General features: G+C 55.3%; 8 protein-coding genes across 8 annotated transcripts; 6 read left to right on the plus strand and 2 right to left on the minus strand.

Annotated features, from left to right (window-relative positions):
- Positions 1–110: 110 nt before the first annotated feature.
- Positions 111–5,237, plus strand: C8Q71DRAFT_721375 (uncharacterized protein; the record flags this gene model as incomplete). Its single annotated transcript, XM_047921442.1, has 16 exons — positions 111–276; positions 347–444; positions 499–992; positions 1,049–1,639; positions 1,702–1,794; positions 1,854–1,965; positions 2,662–2,688; positions 2,763–2,876; positions 2,900–3,024; positions 3,076–3,206; positions 3,252–3,361; positions 3,418–3,736; positions 3,929–4,033; positions 4,116–4,222; positions 4,298–4,585; positions 4,617–5,237. The coding sequence occupies 16 exons, from the start codon at positions 111–113 to the stop codon at positions 5,235–5,237; spliced, it is 3,501 nt and encodes a 1,166-aa protein (XP_047782407.1).
- A 704-nt stretch (positions 5,238–5,941) lies between these two features.
- On the minus strand, positions 5,942–7,720 carry C8Q71DRAFT_721376 (uncharacterized protein; the record flags this gene model as incomplete). The annotated part of the gene is made up of 8 exons (XM_047921443.1): positions 5,942–6,114; positions 6,148–6,250; positions 6,300–6,478; positions 6,663–6,727; positions 6,956–7,098; positions 7,188–7,324; positions 7,368–7,569; positions 7,613–7,720. 8 exons carry the CDS (start codon positions 7,718–7,720, stop codon positions 5,942–5,944), a joined length of 1,110 nt encoding a protein of 369 aa, XP_047782408.1.
- Positions 7,721–8,184: 464 nt separating this feature from the next.
- Positions 8,185–8,843, minus strand: C8Q71DRAFT_721377 (uncharacterized protein; the record flags this gene model as incomplete). The annotated part of the gene is made up of 4 exons (XM_047921444.1): positions 8,185–8,460; positions 8,513–8,598; positions 8,662–8,789; positions 8,836–8,843. The coding sequence occupies 4 exons, from the start codon at positions 8,841–8,843 to the stop codon at positions 8,185–8,187; spliced, it is 498 nt and encodes a 165-aa protein (XP_047782409.1).
- Positions 8,844–10,621: 1,778 nt separating this feature from the next.
- Positions 10,622–13,853, plus strand: C8Q71DRAFT_854793 (uncharacterized protein; the record flags this gene model as incomplete). The annotated part of the gene is made up of 8 exons (XM_047927107.1): positions 10,622–11,049; positions 11,108–11,700; positions 12,505–12,554; positions 12,612–12,682; positions 12,752–12,803; positions 12,857–13,048; positions 13,106–13,473; positions 13,526–13,853. 8 exons carry the CDS (start codon positions 10,622–10,624, stop codon positions 13,851–13,853), a joined length of 2,082 nt encoding a protein of 693 aa, XP_047782410.1.
- Positions 13,854–14,265: 412 nt separating this feature from the next.
- Positions 14,266–14,749, plus strand: C8Q71DRAFT_431752 (uncharacterized protein). The gene is made up of 3 exons (XM_047918509.1): positions 14,266–14,378; positions 14,431–14,528; positions 14,661–14,749. The coding sequence occupies exons 1-3, from the start codon at positions 14,335–14,337 to the stop codon at positions 14,675–14,677; spliced, it is 159 nt and encodes a 52-aa protein (XP_047782411.1). The 5' UTR covers positions 14,266–14,334; the 3' UTR covers positions 14,678–14,749.
- On the plus strand, positions 14,688–16,572 carry C8Q71DRAFT_854794 (uncharacterized protein; the record flags this gene model as incomplete). The annotated part of the gene is made up of 11 exons (XM_047927108.1): positions 14,688–14,760; positions 14,954–14,997; positions 15,060–15,072; positions 15,125–15,136; positions 15,192–15,334; positions 15,536–15,600; positions 15,650–15,695; positions 15,745–15,977; positions 16,028–16,133; positions 16,191–16,426; positions 16,482–16,572. 11 exons carry the CDS (start codon positions 14,688–14,690, stop codon positions 16,570–16,572), a joined length of 1,062 nt encoding a protein of 353 aa, XP_047782412.1.
- Positions 16,573–18,588: 2,016 nt separating this feature from the next.
- On the plus strand, positions 18,589–19,331 carry C8Q71DRAFT_702230 (uncharacterized protein; the record flags this gene model as incomplete). Its single annotated transcript, XM_047920238.1, has 4 exons — positions 18,589–18,756; positions 18,814–18,960; positions 19,010–19,082; positions 19,135–19,331. 4 exons carry the CDS (start codon positions 18,589–18,591, stop codon positions 19,329–19,331), a joined length of 585 nt encoding a protein of 194 aa, XP_047782413.1.
- Positions 19,332–20,887: 1,556 nt separating this feature from the next.
- On the plus strand, positions 20,888–22,186 carry C8Q71DRAFT_854796 (uncharacterized protein; the record flags this gene model as incomplete). The annotated part of the gene is made up of 4 exons (XM_047927109.1): positions 20,888–21,310; positions 21,530–21,586; positions 21,639–21,709; positions 21,769–22,186. The coding sequence occupies 4 exons, from the start codon at positions 20,888–20,890 to the stop codon at positions 22,184–22,186; spliced, it is 969 nt and encodes a 322-aa protein (XP_047782414.1).
- Positions 22,187–24,855: the final 2,669 nt, after the last annotated feature.

A 24,855-nucleotide genomic window follows, 5' to 3' on the forward strand; every position in this document is an offset into this window, starting at 1 on the left:
GCCGAGCTGTCGCGTACAATTGACACCGTATATGTTAATTGGCATAAGCGATGTAGCCGCGACGCCGACGCACCGCCCTCGTCTCTGCAACCGTTGTCCTTACGATCACCATGTCGGACAGTACTTCGCTCTCTTCCAGTACTCCCAGAAGGTCTGCTCGCCTCCGCCGATCCGAGACTCAAGTCGACACAAGTCATACTGACGCGATGAGCGGGACTGCCCGCGGGGCTCCTGACGACTTCAAGACAGCCGATCTTGCGAGCAGTGGCTCTCCTGGTAATGACAACTGATTCTTAGTGACGCTCCCGGTGTTCACCGTTCGATGCCTTTATTTCAATCCCTACAGACAAAACGAAGATCGAGAGAGGTGCTACCGCTCATCCAACGCAGTATCCGCCGAAGTCAGTGCGGACTGGGATATCTTCTAACGGATGTACCCGGCTGGTATGTGCCTCGTCCGAGCCTCTTCGGCGCAGAATACTCACCGAAGTTGTATAGGTGTCCCTCTGCGTCGCTGGCATCGCCTTATATATCCTTTCTCGCTCGGACGTTCAATGCTACGCTGCTGCCTATGTATCCACGCTCATTCACCCTCTCTACACGATGCTCATTGGCAGCGACGCCTACTCGCTCGTCGTTCAGCCTACGCTTCCTGTCAGGCTTTGCACACTCCCTACGGCGACGCTGGTAATCCCAGCTTGTCGTCGTGTCCCGGATGGAGTGAGCTCCGTTACCTGGGACGACTACACGGAGCTGGTCGGCATACAGGGCTCGATGATCGCAGGGATAGCGAATCAGACTTCGGAGCACCTGGATGCCGTTGTTCGCCTTCAAGCCGTCATATGGAAGCTCCACCGCACCTCCGATACTCTCCTCGACTCAGTCGAACGTGCATGGATGAAGAATGGGTCAGAACGACTACTCTCTACCAGTCGCAACGTCACGCTGCTAGTCCTCGACCTCGGACAAGATGTAGCTGCCGTAGCGAGGGGGTAAGTGCCCAGTCGCTTTTCATGGGATGTTCGCCGTCCTAAGAGCCCTGTTTCAGAGCAGAGGACGTCAGCCAGGCCGCGTTCTCCGCAATGAATCGCATCCAAGCTGCCGCATCCTCTTATACTGGTCGTGTACTTTATCCGGCGCCACGATGGCTCGTTGCTCAGCTGTTCCAGGCCGTCCGAGATGGCATTCGATCATCGCTTTCCCCGTTGTCCATGCAAACGTTCATTGCGACACAGACTCTCCTTGCGCTGTCCAGCGACCTCGTTCACCTCGAACAGTACACGATGGGTCATTGTTGGCCCCGACCCCTCGGCAGAGCAGGTCTGCGCAAGGTTTTGCACCCTAACAGCCCCGACGATGCTCGCTGCCGCGATCTGTTGCTTGGGCTCGACTTGGCGCGGTTTGACATCGATGCGCTTCACTCCTCGACGCGCGCGATATTCGCGATTCTCGACGAGAGCGAGCGCCGACTGGCCGATCTGGAGAAGAAGGCGGAAACACGGATGGAGGTAGCACCGGATTTCCAGTACGCCGGTCGTCACCTTGCTGAACTCATGTATCACATGGGGCGCATGCGCTCGGTGAAGTGGGATGCCGCGGTGGCACAGTTGTTCAGGGCGCTGGTTGAGCTCCGTAGGACGTAGCATGGTCATGGTATGCGCTCATCTGACGGGCAACCGGTGAATGATTCTATGTGCTCAGGCTCCCAGTCATTATACAACAATTCACAATCCCAACGTACAAATCGCCACTTTCCCATACACTCTCTCCTCAATCCACCATGTTTTCACCCTTGTATGTATCATGCGTTGTATCGTATATTTCTATGCAGCTACGTGCGTGAATTCCTGCAGTTGGAATGACCGAGACTCCGACAGGGTGGCTGCGCGCGTCGTCCGCCGGCCAGGAGGCACAACATTGCCGAAACAACGTGGGGCCAGCGGGAAATTTCCCCGTGGATCGCCAGTGCGCGCCGACTCTATGCTCATAATTGCATCGATAGCGATTCATTTGTTGTCTAACCACCTTGTGAGAACGAGCGCTTGCGGCGGTCCTCGATTTGAAGGTGCATGCTTAGAATGTGCACAAGGCGACGCGATGTACGTGCAGCGGGACTATGTATTGACTCCGCCCGGGTCTAGGAGTACATACACGGCGACTCGAGGAGGAGGAGGAGGAAGAGGGGGGTCCATTTAGCCACCGGCCGATAACGCACGTGCGCACCGACTTCTTGACGGCGACAGCGCTCACTAGGTACAACATCACAGGCCATAGGGCTACGTACTAGACTACCAAATACTACTCGCTACATGACCCCCAGCCCCCCTGATCCCTGCCCTACACTCGAGAGTACAAGATTCATGGCGAGCGGTGGCGAGTCGGGGCCAAGTCGGAGGCCGGCGGCCCGGGCTCCTTCCCTTGTAGGCGTCAGCAACACAACCGAATCGGGGGAGGAGGAGTCCATTTAGCCACGTGAACCGGCCGATAGCGGGGGAGATCATGATTCAACACGCCTACCCAACGCCTTACCCTCGACCCTCCTCCTCCTAATTCGCTCCGATCAAGCGCTGCCGCCAGGGCAAGGTCCTGATGCCATTTGGATGCGATCATCCGCAGTCTGTATTCTTGCCTCGTCGCCTGCAACAACAAATGAGATTCTAGAACGCTGACGACAAGCGGCTCATTTTCGTAAGTCCAAAGAGCGAGCCTGAGCCATACCAGTCTCAGCTGATCGCCAGACCGCACACGAACTAGCGTCACAGGTAGCCGTCTTCTCCGCTATGTTGCTTCTGAGGAAACGTGGTAGGGCACATCTCGGTACAACATCACGGTGTGAAGTGCGAGCTTCTGCCAATTCGCCGTTCATAAATTCACGCGTGCGTCCATCTCAGTGCCCTAGTATTTCAGGCATCTGGAAGTCGTGTCTTCCCACTTTGTTCCGACAGCAGCACTACTCGTAAGCTCCCTGAACCTCGACTTGACGGTAGCGGCAATGGATCCGGACGTGAAGGCGTCGGTGGTCCCGTACGTTTCTTCGTGCTTTCCCTCTGCTCCACGACTAACGGTGCGAATCAGACGCAAATTTCGCATCTTGCTAGCCGCAGAAGTCGAAGACCTCGACCTCGACGGCGCTGAGTCTGCGTTGCCACACAAGGGAGATCCGTGTCCGTCCAAACAAGTGTTTGCGCAACTTCCGTCTGGTCGATGTGAGTTCGTCTTGTAGATTACACGTTACGCCGTCGCTCAGATAGTATCTGGCACATTGACGCTACAAGATGTCATCGTCGGCCGTGGTAGCGACCTGGAAGACTTCTTCAAGTACGTGATCCTCGGGAGCGACACTAGGATTGTCGCATTCCAGGTAGGACCTTTCATTCAAGTTGATCTTGTGCCCATCGCTCACTTTCGTTCTCACAGATCCTTCGAACGATCAAATGGACGACTGGAGGCAGATGGTATTATGCCCAATTCAAGACAGATTCGGCATTCTACGACTGTCTTGCCTCCTTCTCTGAAGTCTCCGCCCGACAGGGCATAGAGCAACTCGTCGACCATGAGGAAATCAAGGTCTTGGAGGGTGCTCTTGACCGGCTGCCTCTATCCTCAACCGCTGCAAAAAGTCACGATGCTCTCACGTTGCATCATAGCAGCGAGGACGTTACCCGGGGCCTCGTCATTTTTCCCGACCAGAATGCAGCAGCGTATGCCGCGCCCGCCCTGGCCGGGATCGTGCTAGGTGTACTCATCGGGCATCTGATGGGGAGGAAATGATGTTAGATACTGCGTGTCTCCCAAATATTTACGACCTACGACGCATAGCGTCCGCCGCCGAAGTCCTACCTACATAACTTAGTAGCTCAGGAGGTTTTATGACGATGGACCGCCCTCCGCTTCGCGCGCACGTGTCGCAGCCTACATAACTTATCAGCATCAGAGCTGAGGAGGAGCAAGTCCACGCCCGGCGAGCGCTCCGGCAGTTTAGGGCAAGCACCAGTCACACTTAACACGAGTGCAGCGCCCCCGCCGTCAAACGGTTGTTACTAGCCTCACTCTGCTGGCAACACCTGAGCCAGCTGAGTTCATCATCATCATCAACACCTGAGCCAGGCTTGCAGTCCCGCGGGCACGTCTTCGACTACGCCCATCCTCACCGTCTGCACACGAACATGTCCGAGTCGCCGCCAAGCAGCGTGCCACTTCACACACCTCCGCCTTCGAACAGGTCAGTGCTCTTTGGTACTCTACCTGCAGAACCTCGCGCCCTTCCACCACTCCGTCTGACTCTACCATTCCTCAGGTCGTCAACACACGGACAATCTGCCAAGACCTTCCGCGACGACTCCCAGAGCATGCGCGAACGCGCCTGCTTACCCGTGACGAGCCCCCGAGGCAGAGGATGCTCACGCCCACAGCAGCCATGCACGCGAAGACACCGGACGTGAAGACGCGGAATAATATATCAGGCATCATCGCGGGGAAACGGAAGGGAAACATCGCGTTTGGCACGCCCCCCAGCTCCAACGCGCCCGGCCCAGCCGCAGCGCCCCCCAGCTCTACCCACATCTACGAGGCGGCATCCCGAAGCGTCTAGCGGCGGAACCGTGGCAGTTTTCAAGGGAAGGCGCACCTTTCGGAGGGCGAGCAAGAAGTTGAGCCTGCCCATGGTGGAGGGCAGCCCGGTGTTGAAGGGAGGTGGCGCGGAGAGCAGCGGTGCGGGTGATGTGGAAGAAGCTATCAACAAGGTAGGCACGTCAATCATCCCGCAGGCGGTCGATCGGCAGCAGGACGCAGACAAATCGGTGTATGCGGAAGCGTCAGAGACTGGCGAAGACTCTTCCATGCCGGCCCCGCCTCCCAAGACGGGCACAGACAAGCCTCCCGCACCAGAGAACGCGAATGCGTCTGCAGCGAGTCCCGACCTTCAAGCGCAATCCCACCCGGCGAGCCTCGCTCCGAGTCGCCCTGCAGCTCGTCCACGAAGCACACTCTTCCCAGCCGCCGCAGACCCCATCGCAACTCGCGTCCTCCAGCAAGAAACAGGGCAACCTATCGACAGCCTCGCCTACGCTCGCGAAGCGCCATGCGCCCGCGATGGCAGCCTCCCGCGCACCGCCGACGGCGGTCGACCGCTTCGAGCCTCTGACGAGCACGCCGAGCGTGCTGAAGCGTTTGATGTTGGGTGCGCACGTCTCATGATCAGGGGAACGGAAGTGGGAATGGGACGCCGAGTAAGATGAGCGGAGTGCTGAGAGACTGCACAGTATTAGTGGATGTGCGGACGAATGACGGGTGGATGGGTAGGCTGATGAGTGAGAAGACGAGTGGGCTAGCAATATCATACCATTGTGTGCTGTATTCGTAGTAGATTCTGTACATATTGACATGGGCTACAGATCGTAAAAAGGCAGTCATATCTACACATTTGCTAACTCATGCTGATATGCTAACGGCGCTGTGACGGCGGTGAGATATCTAATGCGATGCTAACGCTGTCTAACGGCGCAATCGCAGCCATTCACCCGACCTTGTGAAATGCGGCCGGCGATGCTCACATCTGATACGCTGACGGAATGTGGAACTGGAGTTTCAGCAGCCATCAGAGCCCATCGCTGAAATCGCCGAAGTTCTGATCAGTGAGAATGAGTGGTGCCTTCGTATGCGGTGAGCACCAAGTCCTTCTTATTCTATAGTATCATATATGTACGAGCAGCGTAAAAGTAATTTCCAAAGCGACTGAGCGACAACAAGAAAACATGAGTCCAAAGCAACTCTGGCCTTTGATGGCGGATGAAAAGCGGAAGCAACAATTTCGACCTGGGAGAGCCTTGCTCTAGCGAGCAAGGGATGTACGAGCAGCGTAAAAGCAATTTCCAAAGCGACTGAGCGACAACAAGAAAACATGGGTCCAAAGCAACTCTGGCCTTTGATGGCCCGGGGACGGTTACTCCAACGCCCCGGTAAGCCCCAGCTTGCGGCTTTGCTCGCTGATGTGGATGACCATATGGAAGAGATAGCGGCATTCAGCCTCCTTCTCTTGTAGGCGGTCCTCCGTTGCGATGACGCGCTCACTGAGCTGTGCTCGTGGTACACCTTCACAAGGGGCCTGCCATGAGCCTATCAAATATATGTTTTGTTTAACTGACGCACGATTTAAAGCCTCTAGACGTCCTTGTCGGAGCTCACGGCTTGTTGATGTATCGTTCGTCGCCATCGGTACACAGAGCTCACGGCTTGTTGAGTTCGGCGCCATCTGTACATGTTCTGGTCAGTAGTAATACTATCTGCAACAGAACACTTACCGATGGGAGAGAGACTTGGAAGGTACGTAGGCAGGTTGAGTGCTCGCGTAGGAGTCGGGGGCAGTCGCGTCGAGACCATATGGGTCGTATTGTCGCTACAAGCGTGGTACCAATTGCCCATAGTAGGCAAGGCGTGCCTGTCCCGATTTGGGATGCCCGATTCATTGATGGTGCATGCTCTATCAGTCATGCATTTGACCACCGAATCGAAGCTCATGGCCAATGAGATTGCCTTTCAAAAGTAGTCGCAACTACTGATTCGAGGCTGGGGGCTCAGGGTATTGAACCATGAGGCACCCATTATCGCCCCGCAGACGCGAGAAGAACGAAGCGCCTAGATCTGACGAGCGCTTGAGCGCTCACCATCGGGCGACTTCAGCGAAACCGTGCCCAGGCCATCCCGAGATTGAATGCGAGGCCGCCGCGCACTATGTCGATAAGCATTCGCGTAGCATCATCCATTCAGCGCGGGAGGATAACAACTCATGTTACGTACAGCTGCGCACGGATTGACGAGGCGCCACATTCCTAGCAGCTTCCTCGCCCGTTCTCGTCTCATGTCCATCCGTTCGTTCAACTCGTGGCAGTCTCTACACACGCCAGGCTCCCCTCAAACTGTCCGTCTTGCGTCTTTCTCGCTTAATCTGTCTTCTCACCTTCGCCTCCATGCAGGCTCTGAGCTATGCATGGCCAAGTTGTCTCCTCGAGGCTCAAGCGCCCACCGAAGCAAGCGCTCTGGATCTGAGATGACAAGCTCACGGCGGCGTCTATACATCTCACTCTTGCGACCTACACCTGCCTACACGCCATCCGCGAGCGTCGATCCACTGTACAGGTCCTCGCCGACGCCGACGCCACGACCGGCCATGCTCGCGGGCCAATTCGTACAAAACCGTACCACGCCAGAACACACGGTGTGCCCCGTCGCGTTCGTCCACTTTCGCTCCTATCATCTCGATCTTCACACTTCAACTCGCACGCCGCTGCAGCGTGCGGCATCCCCATTTGGAAGACGATCCCTCTACCTACGAAACACACACTCTAGACCGTCATGTGCGACCTACTAACCGCACACAAATCGCAGGAGAACTTCGAGCGCTGCACGCATAAGCGGGACATCAAGGCGGTGGGACGCAGATATGTCGGTCGTCGACAACTGGGTACTCAGGATATCTGGGAACGTGCGATCGTTCGTACGATCTTGCACGCTCCTCATTGACTCAACTGACTCGGACGTAATAGTCCGCCACGGCACGAGCGCGACCTTCAGCTACGACGGTAAGAGTTTGCTCCTCGACATTGACTGCGCTGACCATCGTACTGCTATGCACACTCAGGTCGAACACAACGACTGCCACTGCTGCTGTGCACATCGTAACACAGCCCCGGGCCCGCTCCTGCGCGTCGCGTAGGGTGGCCATGATATTGCGCGCGACTGCAAGCCACGCGGAGAATCTAGAACGCGCGATTGCGGAATGCGGGAGTCGTCTTTCCAGACATCGTACGGATCGATACCAAGCTCAGGCTGTGTACACGGCGGTGATGCACTGCCCAGTACTAATTGCGGGCGGACTGGGCATAGAGAGTGGTACACATTTAACAACTACGGCAAAGACCAAAAATCGTATGATTAGGGACGAGGACTTCAGAAGAATGGCATGTGTTACGGAAAGCGAGATGATGTTACCGATCTATAGAGGGTGATACATATTGAACGCAGGGGGCAAACGAGTACGGAGAAGACCAACAATCGCGTAACAAGGGACGAGGATGTGAGAAGTATGACATGTGTAACGGAAAGCGAGATGACAATACTGATCGCGTCATGGGCTAGTCGTCGTTGTATAACAGAAAGCGAGATGACACCGATCGCTTGCGTCGTGGGCTAGTCGTCGTCGACGTCCATTTGTTGATTGAGCTCGGCGATGAGCCTGGCAAGAGTCAGAAAGAATTGGCCACTTTGAGAGGGAAGGCTGGATGGCACAGCTTGGAAGCAGGCCATCAGTCGCTCTTCGAGAGCTTTCCGGGCTTGATGAGCGAAGTGCATGCCTGTCATGAAAGCTTGTGCCAGGCCCACGAAGGTTACCGTAGGGTCGTTCGAACCGCCAAGGACGAACTGGTGCAGGTACGTCCCGTCCCACCATGCCAGAACTGCAGAATCCTGCAATACATGAGCTACTACGCTGATTCGCAATAACGGAAGCTGGACATACTTGAACGGTGACGCTCTTCCAAGAGACCTTGAATGGCGAGACGAACGACCGGCCTCTAACGAAGCCATCGACGATGTAGAGAGAGTCTATGACGATGACAAATGAATATCGACGGCCGCAGTTATAGGAACGAAGGGGATGATACGAACACTTTCGAGCGCGGTGCTCAATAATGGCAATTACGCAGGGAACCCAAAAATCGGAAGGGGATGCGCTCATCCCGCGAGTCCGGATGTAGAACCCGGATGCGATGAAGACGAGGGGTTTCAGCTCGACGCTGGAGGCGGATTAGTGGAAGCTGGAAAATCATTGAGAATACTTACTGAGACATCTCGGTAGGAGCGTTCAAGTTGACAAGCTAAGACGATTGCTGCGAGGGATGGCGGGTCCTCAATTGCGCCGTTGATCTCCATCTCATATACTGCCAGTGCTTGACTGCGGCCAGTGGCAACGACGATGAAAGGAGCGAGCTCGCCATTGTCCCAGCGTCGTCGTCGGTCAATGCAACATTCGCCCAGCTACGAAGTGACGGCGGCCAGCGGGGGCACAATGGTGTGATTGCGCGCATGAGTGCCTACGAGCGACATGAGGTACCCGTCATACGTTTCGAAGAGCAAACATAACTCAGCGGCAGCGCGTTGACTACACGAGCTTTCATTTCTACTGCCTTCTGACCGGCCTTGGCGGAGACCAGCAGTTGGGGCTTATCCCCCTACTTCGAGCTTTCTGCGCTCTGTCTTGAATTTCTTATCCTGTAGAGCAGTAAATATCCCACGTTGACCATATCACAGGACAGTGTTCGGAACGAAACGAACCCACTTCTGTGGCCAGGGACCTGGAGGAGTAACTTTTGAAAGGTCCGCGCGATACTGACGGCGGGCTCAGGAATCGGTTGAAGCGTTCGGCCTGTGTGGAACCATGGAATTGCCGTGACACTCCTCTGGGAAAGAAAGCAAGTGAGATTTGAACGGTACGATGAAATGAACTGAAATGAACGGGCGCGTTTGTGTCCGAAGCCGCCATGAAGGTAAGGCGAGGAGGAGGCGAGGCACTCAGGTGATATGCATAGACACGTCGCCAGATTGACGAAATGAGACCAAGTCAAAAAACGCTTGCACGGATGGATTACGAGACGTTCGCCCCCTGATACGTTGACTTTTTTTTACGCGACGATCCACTCGGTAGAATCCCTGCAGGAACGGCCTCTAGGTATGGCAAACAGCCTACAAAATACGATCCACACGCGATCACCCGGGACGTACCTACTACACCAGCACACTGACAAGGCGGCACTATCGAGAGGTGATGCGTCACCTTTCAAATTCAGACGAGGAAGAAGGTTGAGCAAGCGACAACATTGTGCAAAATGAGAGCATGTACAAGTCGGCAGGCCTAACGTACTGGGCTAGCGCTCTATAACCAGCGCTCAGTCGCATGTTGTGGTGTGCGAATTGATCGACGTCATGTCGGAAATGGAAAGTGCGCCCCTAGAATACGAGACGCATACCGTACCACGAGCGTGACAGTTCGGTCACCCAATGGGTCGCGCCGCCACTGGTAAGTACTTTGGCAGTCCTGGGGCCCGAGGCACAAATCGCGATGACTCTCGCCGGAGAAAGATGGCTTCCCAACGACTCTCGGTCGTCAACCAGGAACCGAGCCGCAAACGCTCGTTGTTCACCGTTCAATCAGTACGTGCTTTCGAGTTCAGCGACATCTACGACCTGTCATTAATTAATTGTTGGACCAGAGTACATTATGACTACCCGGGAATCGTATCTATATAGCCGCTTCTGCCACCGATGTGACGAGCTCAAAAGCACGATCGATAGCGGACTCTTTCCTCCTCCTCCTCGACTCGTGTGTCCTTGGCGCCCATATAGCAGCGTCGAAGCGACCAATCCAGGCATGCTCGTCTTCTGATTGCCGGTGCCACTGGAGAGCTCACGTTATGCGGCAGACTAGCAGCAGCCTGGCTCTGGCGGAGACTCGGAGGCGGCAGCAGACTCGGAGTGGCATGTCCAATATCGTCGCTCGTCTTAACCAATAACTCACCACCAAGCGTGTAGCTCCTCGTCTGCGCCTCAGTAATCGTCCCCATCCCGCACGATGTTCCGCACAACTTTCAGCTTCGTCTCTCAATCCATCGTGCTGGTTCTGCTCCTTCTCTATGGGGCGACGTGGATGTGGGCGGGACTTCGCTCGCTCTGCCAAATACCCTTTGTCTCCTCCTTCGTACGCTCCTGCGACACCATCAACTCCAATATGACGGTCTGGGCTGCTCTTCCGCTGCTGCTCAGCGGGCAGACGGTTGGTATGGAGCGGGTGCTCAACCAAAGCAGCGCGCACGCCGAGATCGTCGACGATCTTCTCGACATACGCTTGGCGTCTGTCGATTTGTCGATTCTCGTACAGTCAAGCGACCTCGAATACCGATTCCAGTTATCCAGTCATATCGACAAGGTCGCGGACGACGCGCTGGACCTCAATCGCGGTCTGCAGCATCTCTCAGCCAAGATAGCCGCGGGATTCGACAGGTAAGCAGTGGTCAATCCCGACAATGATGTGTCGAGGACTCACATTCTGTTTGCGCAGGATTCTATACACGAACGAGCACCTATACCAGTTGCTGCGTAACGTGCCCATCCCTCCCGGTCGCATGCCAGATATACCTATCTGTCACTCGAACCCTTTCTCGGAAAATCTGCATGCTTGCCTGATTCAATCGCCCTACTCCGACATTGCGGTTGCATACGAACGTGCGTTGCAGACGTACGAGGCCGTCCTCCGCGAGCTCATACAGTCTGCGGCGGCTTCCCTTTCCAAGGCCGCGCTCCTCGACGCGGACTTGAGGTCAACAATGAGAGTAGTCGCATGGGAGAGGTTCGGGGTCGATCTGGCACGGAGGGATCTGGGGTTGGGTTTGCTCTGGAGCCTTCTGGGAGGTCATAGGCGGCGCCTGGCACACCTTTCACGGAACGAGAACATCCTCAACCGCGTTGGAGAGTACAGTGCGAGATCGCTGCGCTACGTCCGAACGATCCAGGACACACTTGAAGGTATGGAGAGGCATCTGGAGGAACTGAGGCTCGTAGCATCTGGAGCCATGGTCGTGGATGCGGCGCCTCCAGAGGTCATTCTGCAGATGCTTGCCCGAGGCTTCGAGCGCCTGGGGAGGGCGCGTTTTAGTGACTACGAGCATAGAGCTCCGGCGGCTTTAGACGCTCACTGAGACAGTGCAAGGCGAGTCCTTGAAACTCATCTATTCTGTTATTTATTGACGTCTCCTCAGCAATCAGGACATATCCGTATCGGCCGCTCGGTCGCTTTTCATCATCGCTACTCAAGCGTGCGACTACTTCGTTCTTGTATGTGTGTGGATTCCGAACACCATTTCCGCTGAGCAGGCTCTCAGTCTTTGTATTCTAAGCCCGTACTTCTCCGAGACCTTCGTCAATCTACAGTCTGTATGTGATCCTGGCCGTGACACTACCATGTACAGTAGTTGTGTCCCATTTTTTCACCCTTTGGACCCTATCCGTCATCCCAGGCCTTATCAGTTTTGCCGGCCAACTTTACTGCGAGTCTATGACCCCCGTCCGAGATTTGAAGTCGATGCAGCGTGTCGGCTGCAAGCGCGCATGGTCACGTGAGAAAATCGTGAGGGACGGTTGGAACTCGTGCGTTACATTTCATCAAACGACCTTATGTAGGATGCCTTCGATTCGCTGACCTCGACATCCCCGACTCATCCTCTACGTGTACGATGTGTTCAGACCATATCCTCCGACGAGCGAGTCGTCTACGCCCTCGATCCGACCTGAACACGCCATGCACACATCGGAGTTCAATGTTCATTGTTCACAATCAGTGGCACGGCGTCCGATTCCTTTAAAGAGGCGAGCAACTCGGCATTGTTCCCCCGGCCAGCACGTCCTTGCTTGCATCTTGCGCCTCACTGTCTGATATGACTGAACGACGGCTACCTGCAGTCGTCCACATCACGGACCCTCACTTGCCCAGTCTTCCGCTTGAACGGGATGTAAGCTCTCTTGCAATCGGACACACGTCGATCTTTACCGCTGACTCTCGCTTTTAGGAAGACGTTATTCGTCCGGGCTGCTACGTACTCCGTTACCGACATTTGCGCCTTCCCGCCATGGCGGTCCAGTATGTATTTCACCGAACCTACACCTGCAGCATGTACAAACCAACGTCGGTTTCTTCTCACTCTCACAGAGATCCAGATGTCGAGCACGCTGAGAAGATCATAGTGCCGTCGAACCATGATGTGAGACCACGGCCTGCCGAGGTATGGACTGCTCGCTCATACGTATGATGTAGGTTCCCAACCCGTCTGAGGTGCACGCTGTTCGCCGCGCAGGGAGTCACCCGGTGTACTCCAACACCAACTGCTCCCAGGATGAAAGCCCAGCTATCGTGCACAAGCGTGTGCCTGCTACCTCAGCATCGGCAACGGAACAGCTTACTAGTCCAGATCAAGCGTGCACATGGGATAATATGCCTCAAGCACCGGTACGTTCGTTAAGGCCTTTGTGGTACCATCTCAAAGCCGATGGGTCTCTTTCCTAGTTCCTGTCTGTGAAGGGCAAGAACACAGTAGCTGAAACTTCAGGCAGCAACGGCACGCTTCCGCGCAGCCAGCCGTCAGCCGTACCTGTGAGTCGGGAAGGCCCAGCGTCGCTCAGCTCTCTACTCCGAACTCTCAATCTGTCCGAGTCCGTCGGAGTGTCGACCAGTCGACCAATCACGAGTCAAACGTCGGGGATACCTACCATCAATCTGGGCACAATGGGGCGCGTCTTACCACGCAAAGCTGCTCAGCCACCATTGTCCTTCACGCCAATGCCGTCCGCGCCACTACCGCCCGCCAGAAAGACTGAGGGGACTGTAGAGAAACAAGTAGAGAAGCAAGTCGGATTGTTCTCCCGCATCACGAGGTACGCACGCCCTCGCATCAATAACGCCTGCGTGACTGACCGCGCACCTCAGAGGCCCACACAAGTTTGACCACTCCGTTAGGTCACGCGCAGAAAAGGTGGTCTGGTACGAGTCTCAAGGTACCCCGGGCAGGCTTACCGCTGTCCCAATTGCCCCCACGATCGCGGACATCGGCGAGTTGTATGTCCATAAGACCGGCGGGAAGGTGCAGGTTTGGCTGCGAGACGCGTCGGCGACTTGGGTCTCAGTCGCTGAGCAGCATCCGCATCCCGTCATGGAGGGCTATGTCTTGCGCCTACTCGACGGTGATCCGCGTTGGGTGAAGAAGGAGACGTACCGCACGTATATTGGCCGTCAGAAGAAACTCGACCTCCTGTGATCCTCCAGAGAGAACCAACGCTCTTTGCTAACTTCTTCGACGGATACTGTTCAGTTCGCGAATTTGTACCAATAGCCGTAGCGGCGTATAGATATTAACGTTTCGAGCTAGACGTCAACTCTAAACAGGCACAAGCCATAAGCAGGAGGGGGGCATGGCCGAGGCTGACGATCTGGATTCGTTTTGGTCATGCAGGGCCCTCTTGAATGTTCACGATGAGGTAGGTGACGGGTTGTATATCTGCACTCGCGCCGCTGAATGCAGTTCGGCCCGCCATCTGCATGCGAAACTGAAGGACGCGCAGGCCTGCTCTAACAGAAACTACGACGAGCTGGACAGCCTCGAAGCCACGCATTGCCTCAATCGAGAGGCCTCTGGTACAATGAAAAGAAGAAGCGGCATTTTCATTGTATGCTGCCCCTTGACACCGAAGCAGATCGAGGTGTACAAACGCATTCTCAATACGGAGGCCGTGCAGAACATGATACGGAAGGATGAGCTTTGTGACTGCGGCTCTCGTAAGAAGTGAGGACAAGGGCTAGAATGCGTATGGCATCGACCTGACCTTCGCCCCCAGATGCCGCAAGTACCATTGTCCGTTCGATAAGGGAGACCTATTGAGATACCTTACCGTGCTCATACGGGTATCCAACCATTTCGCACTCGTATTGCCCTGTGAGTCACTACACATTGGGGTCCCGTATATGTTACTGACTGTGCGCGGAAGCCCCTACGGATACACCGGAGCAGATACGTTCGCGGTATGAAGAGTCGCGCGATGTATACTGATCTAGCTTCTTGATGTAGACTGTACGGAATCGTGAACTTGCTAAGATGGCCTTCCCAGAAGGGTCGATACCGAAGCATGGGCCTGCGATTATGGTCCCGAATTTGTGGAAAGTGGCTGGTGCGTTATAAGATATTGAAGATTCTCGATTATCATCTTCAGGCTCAAGGTAACCTCGTCGTCACGTATACGGTGTACTGAGAACTGATCGGTTTTGAAGGCCTGGGCTTCGTTACACTCGAGGGATCGACGAGACCTCAAGATCGTAGGGAGGATCGTGATCATCATGACGACTTGCTGACCTCTCTCGCAGGTATGCCGCTCATCGACAAGTTTCATGAGGACCCAGATATCTTCGTATTTTTTTTATCTCGACGTTGGATGGTGGTACAGGTCTGAATCTGACAGGAGCAAACAAGCTGGTGATCTTCGGTACGTTCTGAATACTCTTGAGGTACTCGACATAGACTGACATCGCGATCAGATCCGAATTGGAGTGAGTACTACCCTGACAAGCGGCAGCCTCAATGTTCTGACATCCCGTTACTCAGATCCTGCACACGACCTACAAGCCATAGACCGCGCCTATCGATTCGGCCAAACTCGGGATGTTGAAGTTTTCCGTCTGCTGGGTGCAGGGTCCATCGAGGAACTCATCTATGCGCGGCAAGTCAACAAGCAGCAGCAGATGCAAGTCTTTTGTCCTTTTCGGCGCCGATTCTTGTTCTCTGGCGATTGATTTCACATATCCTTGCCTTTATGATACCAACATCTACTCTACAAGAGGCATGACAGATACAAGCTCCGACGCCTGCTCAAGCAGGGTTCCCCATCAGCCTGCTGCTGGTGAGGGTACATGCGTCGTTATTGAAGGCGCGCGTATGTGCTCAATCAGCACGAATCACGCATCTACCAACCTGACGGGGACTACACGTCGTACTACACGCCGGACGTCCCAGCGTAAGTCCCTCGTACCTAGATTTGCCGATACTCGCTCATTGGCTCGCAGCTGGAAGGTATTCACGTACACCTATCTCGGTCTCAACGTCCCCATTGTGCGTCTCGCCTCTTCATTCTATATACGTAGTCCTGATCTCTCCGCAGATCCTCCTTCAATGTCTCGGCGCCTCGTTCGCCGTCGCTGCGTCCACGGTGCCTGCGTGGAACAACGGGTACAACAACGGGAACTTCGGCAAGTTCCTGACCGTGATGCTCGCTTTGAGCGCGACGGGCAACATCGCGATCACGCTCTACTCGTTCTGCGTGTCCTTCCAGGTGTTCATCCCGCAGGCCATGTACGTGCCGCGATACTTCTTCTCCGTCCTCGCCATAGCGATGTACGTCCCACTTCCTCTGCCTAATGCGTCTCGCGCTGACACCCCCGTAGTATCATCCCGCTCTCGATCGTGGGGCAGCACAAGTTCTACGACGCACTCAGCAACTTCCTCGGCCTGATCGGGTACTGGTCGACCGCGTTCTGCGCCGTCGTCATCGTCGAGCACCTCGTCATCCGCCGGGGCAACTTCGCTCTATACGACCTGCGCTACTAGAATGACTACCGCCGGCTCCCGCTCGGGCTCGCGGCTATCGGCGCGTGCCTCCTCGCGTGCAGCCTGATCGTGCCGTCGATGGACCAGGTGTGGTTCGTCGGCCCGTTCGCGAAGACGACGGGGGACATTGCTTTCGAGTTGGCGTTCGTGGCGACGGCGCTGTTCTATGTCCCTCTGAGGTTGGTGGAGTTACGGTTAAGGATACTTTTGGCGGCATTTGAGTTGGTTGAACAACAGTGAGTTCTTGCCGTTCTCACTGCTATGTTTACTCACGTCAATGTATGACGTCAGGAAAGGGTCTAAGAGCACGCGGAAGATCCGCAGAGATGTCAAAGAAATCAAGAAGCTGCGCGACCAAATGGATAGAAAGCTCAAGGACTAGCAACAAAGGCTCTCGGGCTCGCAGCGGCGCGAGTAGAGTGGTTCCGGGCGAGTGCGCGCATGGCCAAGTGAACAGCAAAGGTCAAGATTGGCAAGGAAGAAATGCGGCGTGTGCAACGCTTGCTCAAACATTCGTCGGAGGTACAGGCACAGCGAGAACGTGCCGTTCAACACCTCAGTGGACCGAGGGGCGGCGGCGTATGCGGCGAGGTAAGCAGCTTAACCTGGTGTGTCGCAGCAACTGATGTTGGCTTGTTCGACCAGGCAAGCGGCGATATATTTGCGTCTATTGCTCGGCGTACGGCTCGATCCCCAGCGATGGAACACGTCGACCTTCTGACAACCCTTGTGGACCCAATCGAGGCGAGCGTAGCGGATACCGCTGACAAGGAGAGTGAAAGCAACGTCGTGGCGCCCGTCACAGATCCCATGGACGTGGAAGACGATGTGACTATGCATGCCCTTTGACTACGACTACAACACACACAATATGACCTGATTCAGCGCAGCCGCCGCTTTCTCTCGCGCTCATCCTTCTGTTCAGCAACCCCTCAACCGCCAGATTCTCTCGCGACCATCTCCTTCTCTTTCACCCGCATCATGAAGTCCATGCTGTACTCTCGACCGTTCTTCGTCCTTTATTCTCCCATCGGCAGACGATTCGCACTCGACTCCGGCGGAAAGGAGCCATCGTACAAGATGAGACCGTGTCTGGTTACAACTGTGGAAAAGGATAAAGTATATCTTGCGCCGTGTCTAACGGCGCAGGCTTATAGCAAGGTAAGATTCCTTGCGCCTTGCGAGTCTTCGATCAAATGGACCCTTGCGAAGATGAAGCGATCCTCGTGGACTCCCGTCGACTACGGCATGCACGGACCACCCTCCCCCAGCAAAGATCGCTCTACCTCGCCCGTCTTCCGCTTGCCGCTGCGCCCCGGCCGCCAGCATGGCTGGAGGGCCACTTCATGCGACCTGTGGACTCGCGACCGAGGGGAAGAAGTCACGATCGAGAAGTTCAACAAGTTGAAAGTACTGGATGCGGATTTTTCACTGAATGCGAGGCAATTCGCCGGTGTGCGGCGCTTGCATTTGACCATCTGTAAGTTCTGTATCATTGTTGCTCTCTTTTCCTTACTGACTTGCGCATAGCGGGAGGGTTGCGCAGCTCGGAATGACGGGTCGCGGATGTTCCTGATCCATTCGCGTCATCGTAAATATGTTGTACGAGTGTCATCACTATTACCGCTGGATATTGGGGTAGTATGCGTCCCTGGTCTGGTTAACGATGCGCGCATCGCTGCCGACAGCCTTACAGACGTTCCGCTCGAACATCACGAGCTATACGCGCGGCCCAACCGCACGTGCCCCCTTGTATGTTCTACACACGATATCACCGTCGCGCTCGATCTCCACCGCTTGATCTCCATCTTCAACCTCGATGACCACCTCACAACGCATTCGCAAACGCTCACCACCATCTCCGAATCCATACCGCCGCAACGTTTCCTGGACGACGCTCCCGCTTCCTTCCCGACTGTGCGCCCCCGCGCGATGCTCAGTCTGGGCAACGCAAGTACCAGCTTTACCATCGCTCATCAGGCCCGTCCTCAGGACTATCTTCGATCGTCGCGCAATCGACGCTCGCGTAATCGACACACTGCTCGCGATCGTCAAGATCTATTCATTACTCAAGACTGAGGACCACCGCGGGGCATGCCTCGGGCTTGGTATCAACGATGTGCAAGACGACCAGGGCCCAAGGACATGCCCAATGCCGTAACGCGCCCTAGCCCCATGCATATACGGAGATGGGCACCAAGGGGTGCGACTACGAGCTCGACAGCAGACAATAGGCGGTTGGCTGCGCAGCACGAGCCCTGCGCCGGCTCCCGATGGACAGTCGCCTGTCCTCGCGTCACCTTGCCACCGCGTCCAGCAGGCCAGGGATCTCGATGCACAAGAAGATCAGGTTAACCGTCCGCGCGACCTACAGCAAGCCAATGCTCAGCTTGCCTCCATGAGGCAGCAGTGGGAAGATGAGAAGCGTCAACCGCTCGGGGAGAATGCTGTTCTCCAAGACGCTGCGAATCGACTGGACACACAGGTCCGCGACACCAAGAGAGACCTCAAGAAGCTTGCGGACACGGGCAAAGCCGTCGAGCATGCACGAGCCAGCATCCAACAGGTAGGATTATATCGGCAGGGTGTGATTGAACTGCCTGATAAACCTGACGACATGTAGGAACTAGACAACGCGAGGCGTGTCATCGACAAGCTAGATAATGAGCTCATGGCCGAGCGCGGGCGGCTGAGAACCTCGTCAACAGTGCAATCTCGTGTGCAGCGAGAGAAGGAGCAGGTCGCTTATCAGCTGCGGCGGACAGAATCCGTGAGCAAATATCGACTTCTACCGGAGTACGACTGATCAGGCACCCTAGGATATGACCGACGTTGGGAGCCAGCTGCAGACACTCAAGCAGGAGAACCAAGAGCTCTCAAGTCACTTACGATGTGTGCTATCTTCGATCTTTCTTGAGTTGCTCGATATCTGATGTCGAAGTAGCGAGTTCTGTCGCAGAGCAGAAGGCCCGTCTCTTCGAGAGCAAGGTCTCCGAGAATGCAGAGATGATCGAGCAGCTGCGGTACGAATGTTCCCTGTTCCCTGCTCGCGGCCGAACACAGGGAGCTCCAGCGCGGTACTCAAGATCTCAGAGGTACGCTCTAACATCACCTTGCTGGGCTACCTCTCCTGATCAGTAGCCATGCAGCACGTGAACCAAGTGAGGGAGGAGCACGCCGCATCGCAAGTGTCACACGACGAGCGTATCGACTCGATCTGCGGCTGCTCAAGATCGACGACCTGAAACGAGCCCTGTCAGAGCAGGCCAGTGAGCTGCTACGTACTGAATCCGAGCGGAACCGCATCGCCGCAGAGAGGTCCGACGTCGCCCGCTCCGTGGCTGCACTCGAAGCGGACCTCCAGCGCGTGCGGCGCGACGCGGAGATGTTCGGGCGTGACCTCGTGCGCAGAACGACAGACTCGAGGAGCGAAGGCTCGCGCAGACAAAGGCAGAGCGCGCGCAGAAACACGTCTGCGTTGTGTACGTCCCATCGCATCCCACTTCACGGTTGGCGTTGACTGACGAGCCTTTTGGGTTGATCGGCGATGAGCAGCAGCTCATGGAACTGAACAAGCAGCATAAGAACGAGTGCAAGGGTCTGATGCTCCAGATACGCTAATTCAAGGCCAAGTTCACTCGCGAGTCCAGTCTCGGGGGTGCCCTAGGTTACCAGAAGCAGTGTTTGCTTGTCCTACTGGCTCATTACGAGAGGACGTGAGTGGAGCATATACGTCTTGCTGGTGTCCGCGCTGACAGGACGCTGATATGCTACAGCGAACTCAGTATCTTGGCAGCGATAGCAACGATTAGCTTCCCTGCGGCAGATCTTCCGGTCAAAACGAAGAGATGAACACTCAGGAGCGTCGCCATGTCCATCGCATTTATTGCACGGTCAAGGTGAGACCGACCTGATACGACCTTCAGCAGGTATCAACACAGCATTCCCAGACGCGCTGCCGAGAGCTGGCGAGAACAACGCGCGTCCAAGGACGCCATCGCCGCGGCTTTGCAAGAAGTACGCACTGTTAGTATGTGCATTTCTGAGACAGACGCACTACGTACTGGAAAGTCTGGAGAACAGCGCCTAGCTATTGATGCATCGGTAGTACGGGACTCACCGTCGTCAGTGCCATGAACGAGAATCGGAGAATTGTGTTGATGTGCATGGGCATGCGTGAGTGTCGCGCCGAGATCAAAGGGAAAGAGATTAGTTGCTAACCTTGCTTATTCGCGTGGGCTGCACCTCGGCGGACAATCCCGACACGCAACCCCCGACCTCGCTGCACCACGGCGTGGCCTCTGGCAAGCCAGCGAGCCGTGTCCGCTCCCGCTGCGTCACGGCATGTCCTGGAGTCGGCAAGCAGCGCCCGCGCGTGCACGATCGGTGCAGACGAGGGCAATTGCCCTGACGCGAGCCGCTGAGAAGCGGTCCAGCGCGTCACGTACCATACGCGCGAAGAAACATGCTTCGGCACCGACGCCTTGATTTTGCTGTGGGGAGGCGCCGCGATTGCCTGTATCGATTGTTCGACATCGAGTCTGTTGATGGTGAAGGCCTCGCTGCACGTTGCTTGCGCCATTGTCAGCCACAATGGAATCGTAACGCATTATTCGTACGAGCATATAATAGCCGCCTGAGGCGCGTCGGTAAGTGTACCTCCCCTCATCCCGTACATCGTCCGCCGACTGCTAAAGATGGCTCCGAGCGACAAGTCTGTCGTAAAACACCATAGTAGGCAACGCCCACCCGCCTCTGAAGACGAAAACGTCATCGACATCTCGTCCGACGATGATCCTGCGCTACCTGAAGCCTCCACCTCGTTTCACCGCAACCCTAATGGCAAACGTCGGTCTTCGCGCCCCACAGACACGCACGAGACGATATCCGACGATCATCCGAACCGACAGAGCAAGCGTCCGAAAAATCAGTCAGCACCAACGGCAGCGGACGCGGTGTGCCACTTGGAGAAAGACCTCAAGATACAGATCGATAGGAATGACGCGCTGCAGGAAGCACTCACCGCCGCCTCTTCCGCCCGAGAGAAGTTGCAACGTGAGCTCGAGGCCGCGTACAAGGCTTCCGACGAGCTGTTGAAGGAGCTGGTTTCTACGACTGAGGTATCGTTTGCCGTGCATGTGCTTCCTTTCACGGTCATTTCACGGTCATCTATAGGAATTAGATAGTCTCCGTCTCATTGTTCATGAGGGAATGGACTATGGGGCCGAATTGAAGGCATGTTTCCTAGCCGCCTCTTTCTTTGATTCCAAACTCACCGTCAACACAGCACGTGTGTACCGTTATACGTCCATTGAGCATACATTGATTATAGCATGCAGGATATCGAAGACCCTCAAGCCCTACCGCAGCGCGAGGAGACGGTCAATGCCGCTCAGGTTCGAATATACATGACAGGCGTTGATCGCGCGATTTGACATTATCACTTAGGCATTCATTGACGCTTTGCAAAGCGACACGACCTGTACCATCTGTACTCATCGGCTGTGGCTCCCATACGCGTAAGTCTGCTCGACCTCTTGATCGCTACGCTATATACTTAGGCTCTTTGATTCCACAGCCTGTCCTGTGGTCATACAGCGTGTCAAACCTGCATACAAGAATGGTTCAACGAGGCGCTCATACAACATCTAGACAAGAACCCGCATCTAGAAATGCCAAACGTACAGCCTTACCGCGAGGCGCTGCGCAACCCGGAGCTGCAAGGAGTGGATCGTGACCGCGTCAAGGCAGAGCTTACTGCCGTTCTTCAGCACTATCCCCCTCCGCGGTATACTTGTCCAATTTGCCGGCAGGTCGTCAAAGCGAGGCCCACAGAAGAAGTCGCCCTACGGAGCATCGTATGGACGGTGGCTGAAATACAAGGAGAAGAGAATCCGTACAAGCGCATCCCTGAGGCGGGTGGAAGTATCCACGGAAACGAAGGGATCTGGGACGGATTCTTTACACATATGACATACGACTTAGAGCTCCATTAGTGAAGGAGAGGCTGATTCCCGATCCGGTTCAACAAGGGTACGATCGCTTGCTGTCGTCTAGTGATAGTGTCGTCATGATACGCTTGACTGGTGCATCTGCTGCTGCACTGCTCTCACTTGCGGTCAGGATGAGCGATGTCTGGGCGGAAGGACTTATCGAGGACGAATGTCACTAGAATGTTGGCTTGATTGCAATGAACTCCGTAATATACAACAAAGATAATCTCGGACTATCACACCGTGTCGAAGGGCGCTGCCCGCCCTCCTCATTCCCTGCCAATATAACGATTGTGCATGAGCGGAAATGACTTTGTGAACGCTCTTGATACCATGGACGTACTTTGCACAGGTTGACGTACACGTACAGGTTGACTTGGAGTCACCTATGCTGGGCTTGCAACGACTAGGTATGACGCTCACCGCAGAGCTAGCGCAGGTCAGAATCACTCTATCATCATGGTCAAAAGCATTGTGTTCTTTACCTGTTGCCGACGTAGGTTCAACTGCGCTTCGAGTTCAGCACGCCTCAAACGCAGCCTTGCAAGCTCTCGCTTCAGCTCCTCGTGTGTCGCTGCCGAATGCTCCTGCTCATTGACCGCGCTCTGCATCTGGGCGAGGAGATACGTGATTGCAGACACATTTTCCTCGTTCTCCTTCTGCAGGACGTCGTATTCCTTCTTCGAGAATTTCAGGGATTCTTTGGCTGCGTCTATGCGGCGCTCCAGGTACAACAAATGAACGTCCTGGCTAGTGACGGGGATGAGTTCATTATCGGATACTATGAGCTGCATTTGACATACAGGGCGCGATGGGACCAAGCATCGGAGTCGTCTATGGCAGTGGGTATGTATATGTCACCAAGGTTCGTTCGCATGGCGTTGGCAGGAGGCGCCGTCATGTCAAGGGTGACGAGGGCTGCACCACAATTGGGGCATCCCAGGCCAGGGTGCTCCTGTATGTAGTGTCCGATACAATCGTCACAAAACAAGTGACCTGGAAACAGTCCCACATATAAGCTGCGTCGACACTACGGAGGACCTGGTAAGTACCGCATCTACCGTTCATCTTCACCTTCGGAGTCAGGTCGTGCTCTTGATATAACCGTGATTCGCAAAGCTCGCATACAGGATGACCTGGTTCCGAGTCCATAGTCGGAAGTCCCTGCAGCAATGTTGCGGTACTAGAGTCAAAGTGTCTGCGAAGGAAGCAGCTGCTCGTCGGATAGTACGTGGGTTGCATATATATCACCAGTGCCAGTACTTATCTCGTTCATCAGCGAATCCCGTAGCCCGTTTGTCACTGGCTCTGGTAGATTGGACGCCTGCTGGAACCGTGCGCTTTCCTTTTTCAGCAAGTTGGTGCTCATTCTGGACGCGCGTGCCGCGTGCGTGTCGACTTGTATCCGTATCCGAATCAGCCTCGTTCATCTGTGTCGACGACATGTGTGAGTTCTCCTCCACCTCTTTCGATCTGCGAAATTTGACCCCCGTGCACCTCTCCAGCTTCCGGTGTCAGCATACGTCAAAATCGGCATGTTCGTCCATGTCGAACGAGGTCGCTTGGGCGGCGACTTGACCGAATCGATAGCGATTGTGCGTCGGACTCGTAGCGCGGTGTTCGTTGTCCTGCGCGCGTACTTGCTCGAGGTAAGCCATTACAACCGAGCCATGAAGTGCTGCTGATGCGATCCGTGCTCAGTGACATACACAAGACAAAGGCTAGTAAGGTGAGTGTCGCCGTTGTATGATCCGACAACACATTGTCGGCTTAGTGGGGCAGACGATCGTCCTGCAAGGCATTGGAAGAGTGGTCCAGAGATACGATGAGGCTGGCGGCAGATGTGAGCAGCGATTGGGTTTCAAGCCGAGTCGCGGACGGTCAGGGTGCATGATGATGTCGTACGGGTGAGTCGCACAAGAATGAATCGCACAAGAAAGCGGCTAACCTTCACCCTGAGTACCTGTTCCTGCCAATGGCCCTTGCACGCTCTCAAAATCTGTCGCTAACCACAATGAGATTCGGAGTGCCAGATAGAATCTCGCGTCCAATCGCGAGTGCGTGCAAGCGACGCGATCAACGCCGAATGCTTTGCGCCTTGGCCTACACATCAAGGTAAAGGGTATTCCGACATGTTTGTGCCGTCTATTCGAGCCTGATGGGTCTTGACTCCATGTCTTAGGTCTCACACCGCTGGAAAGCAGCAGCCGTGCTGCGACATCCTCACCGACCACATTGCGTCTGTCTCCGTGAACGCGTCCCACCGGCCTGGTGCCATCTACGAGGAGCCTAAGTACACTACTCCAGCTGTTTCTTGATCCTCCTCACGTCCTTGTAACGACTCCGAACCTCTCAAACTGCGGACGACATGTCGAAAGGGTGGTTTAACCTTGATACCGTCGGCGGCACCATCCCGGAGACGCAGTTCTTCGAGGGCGACTCCGCGTTCCACTTCCTGGGGCTCTCGAGGACACAATTATGAATCGCTTTCCGACTCGCAGCCGTCGCTTTCCGACTCGCAGCCGTCATACCACGACTCGCAGCCGTCGTGCCACGACTCGGGGGAGTCGGTTCCCGACTCGGAGGACTCGGTTCCCGACTCGGAGGAATCGGTTCCCGACTCGGGGGAATCGGTTTTGAACATTGCTCATGTTCGCCGTCCGAACATAGCC

Source organism: Rhodofomes roseus (assembly GCF_022264815.1).
Source record: "Rhodofomes roseus strain CIRM-BRFM 1785 chromosome Unknown C8Q71scaffold_4, whole genome shotgun sequence".
NCBI lineage: Eukaryota > Fungi > Basidiomycota > Agaricomycetes > Polyporales > Fomitopsidaceae > Rhodofomes > Rhodofomes roseus.

Bases quoted from the DNA above. Each gene is read 5' to 3' on its own strand.
- C8Q71DRAFT_431752 (XM_047918509.1), top strand. From the start codon at position 14,335: ATGATACGGAAGGATGAGCTTTGTGACTGCGGCTCTCGTAAGAA. The intron at 14,379-14,430 runs GTGAGGACAAGG...CTTCGCCCCCAG, and splicing joins GACTGCGGCTCTCGTAAGAA to ATGCCGCAAGTACCATTGTC.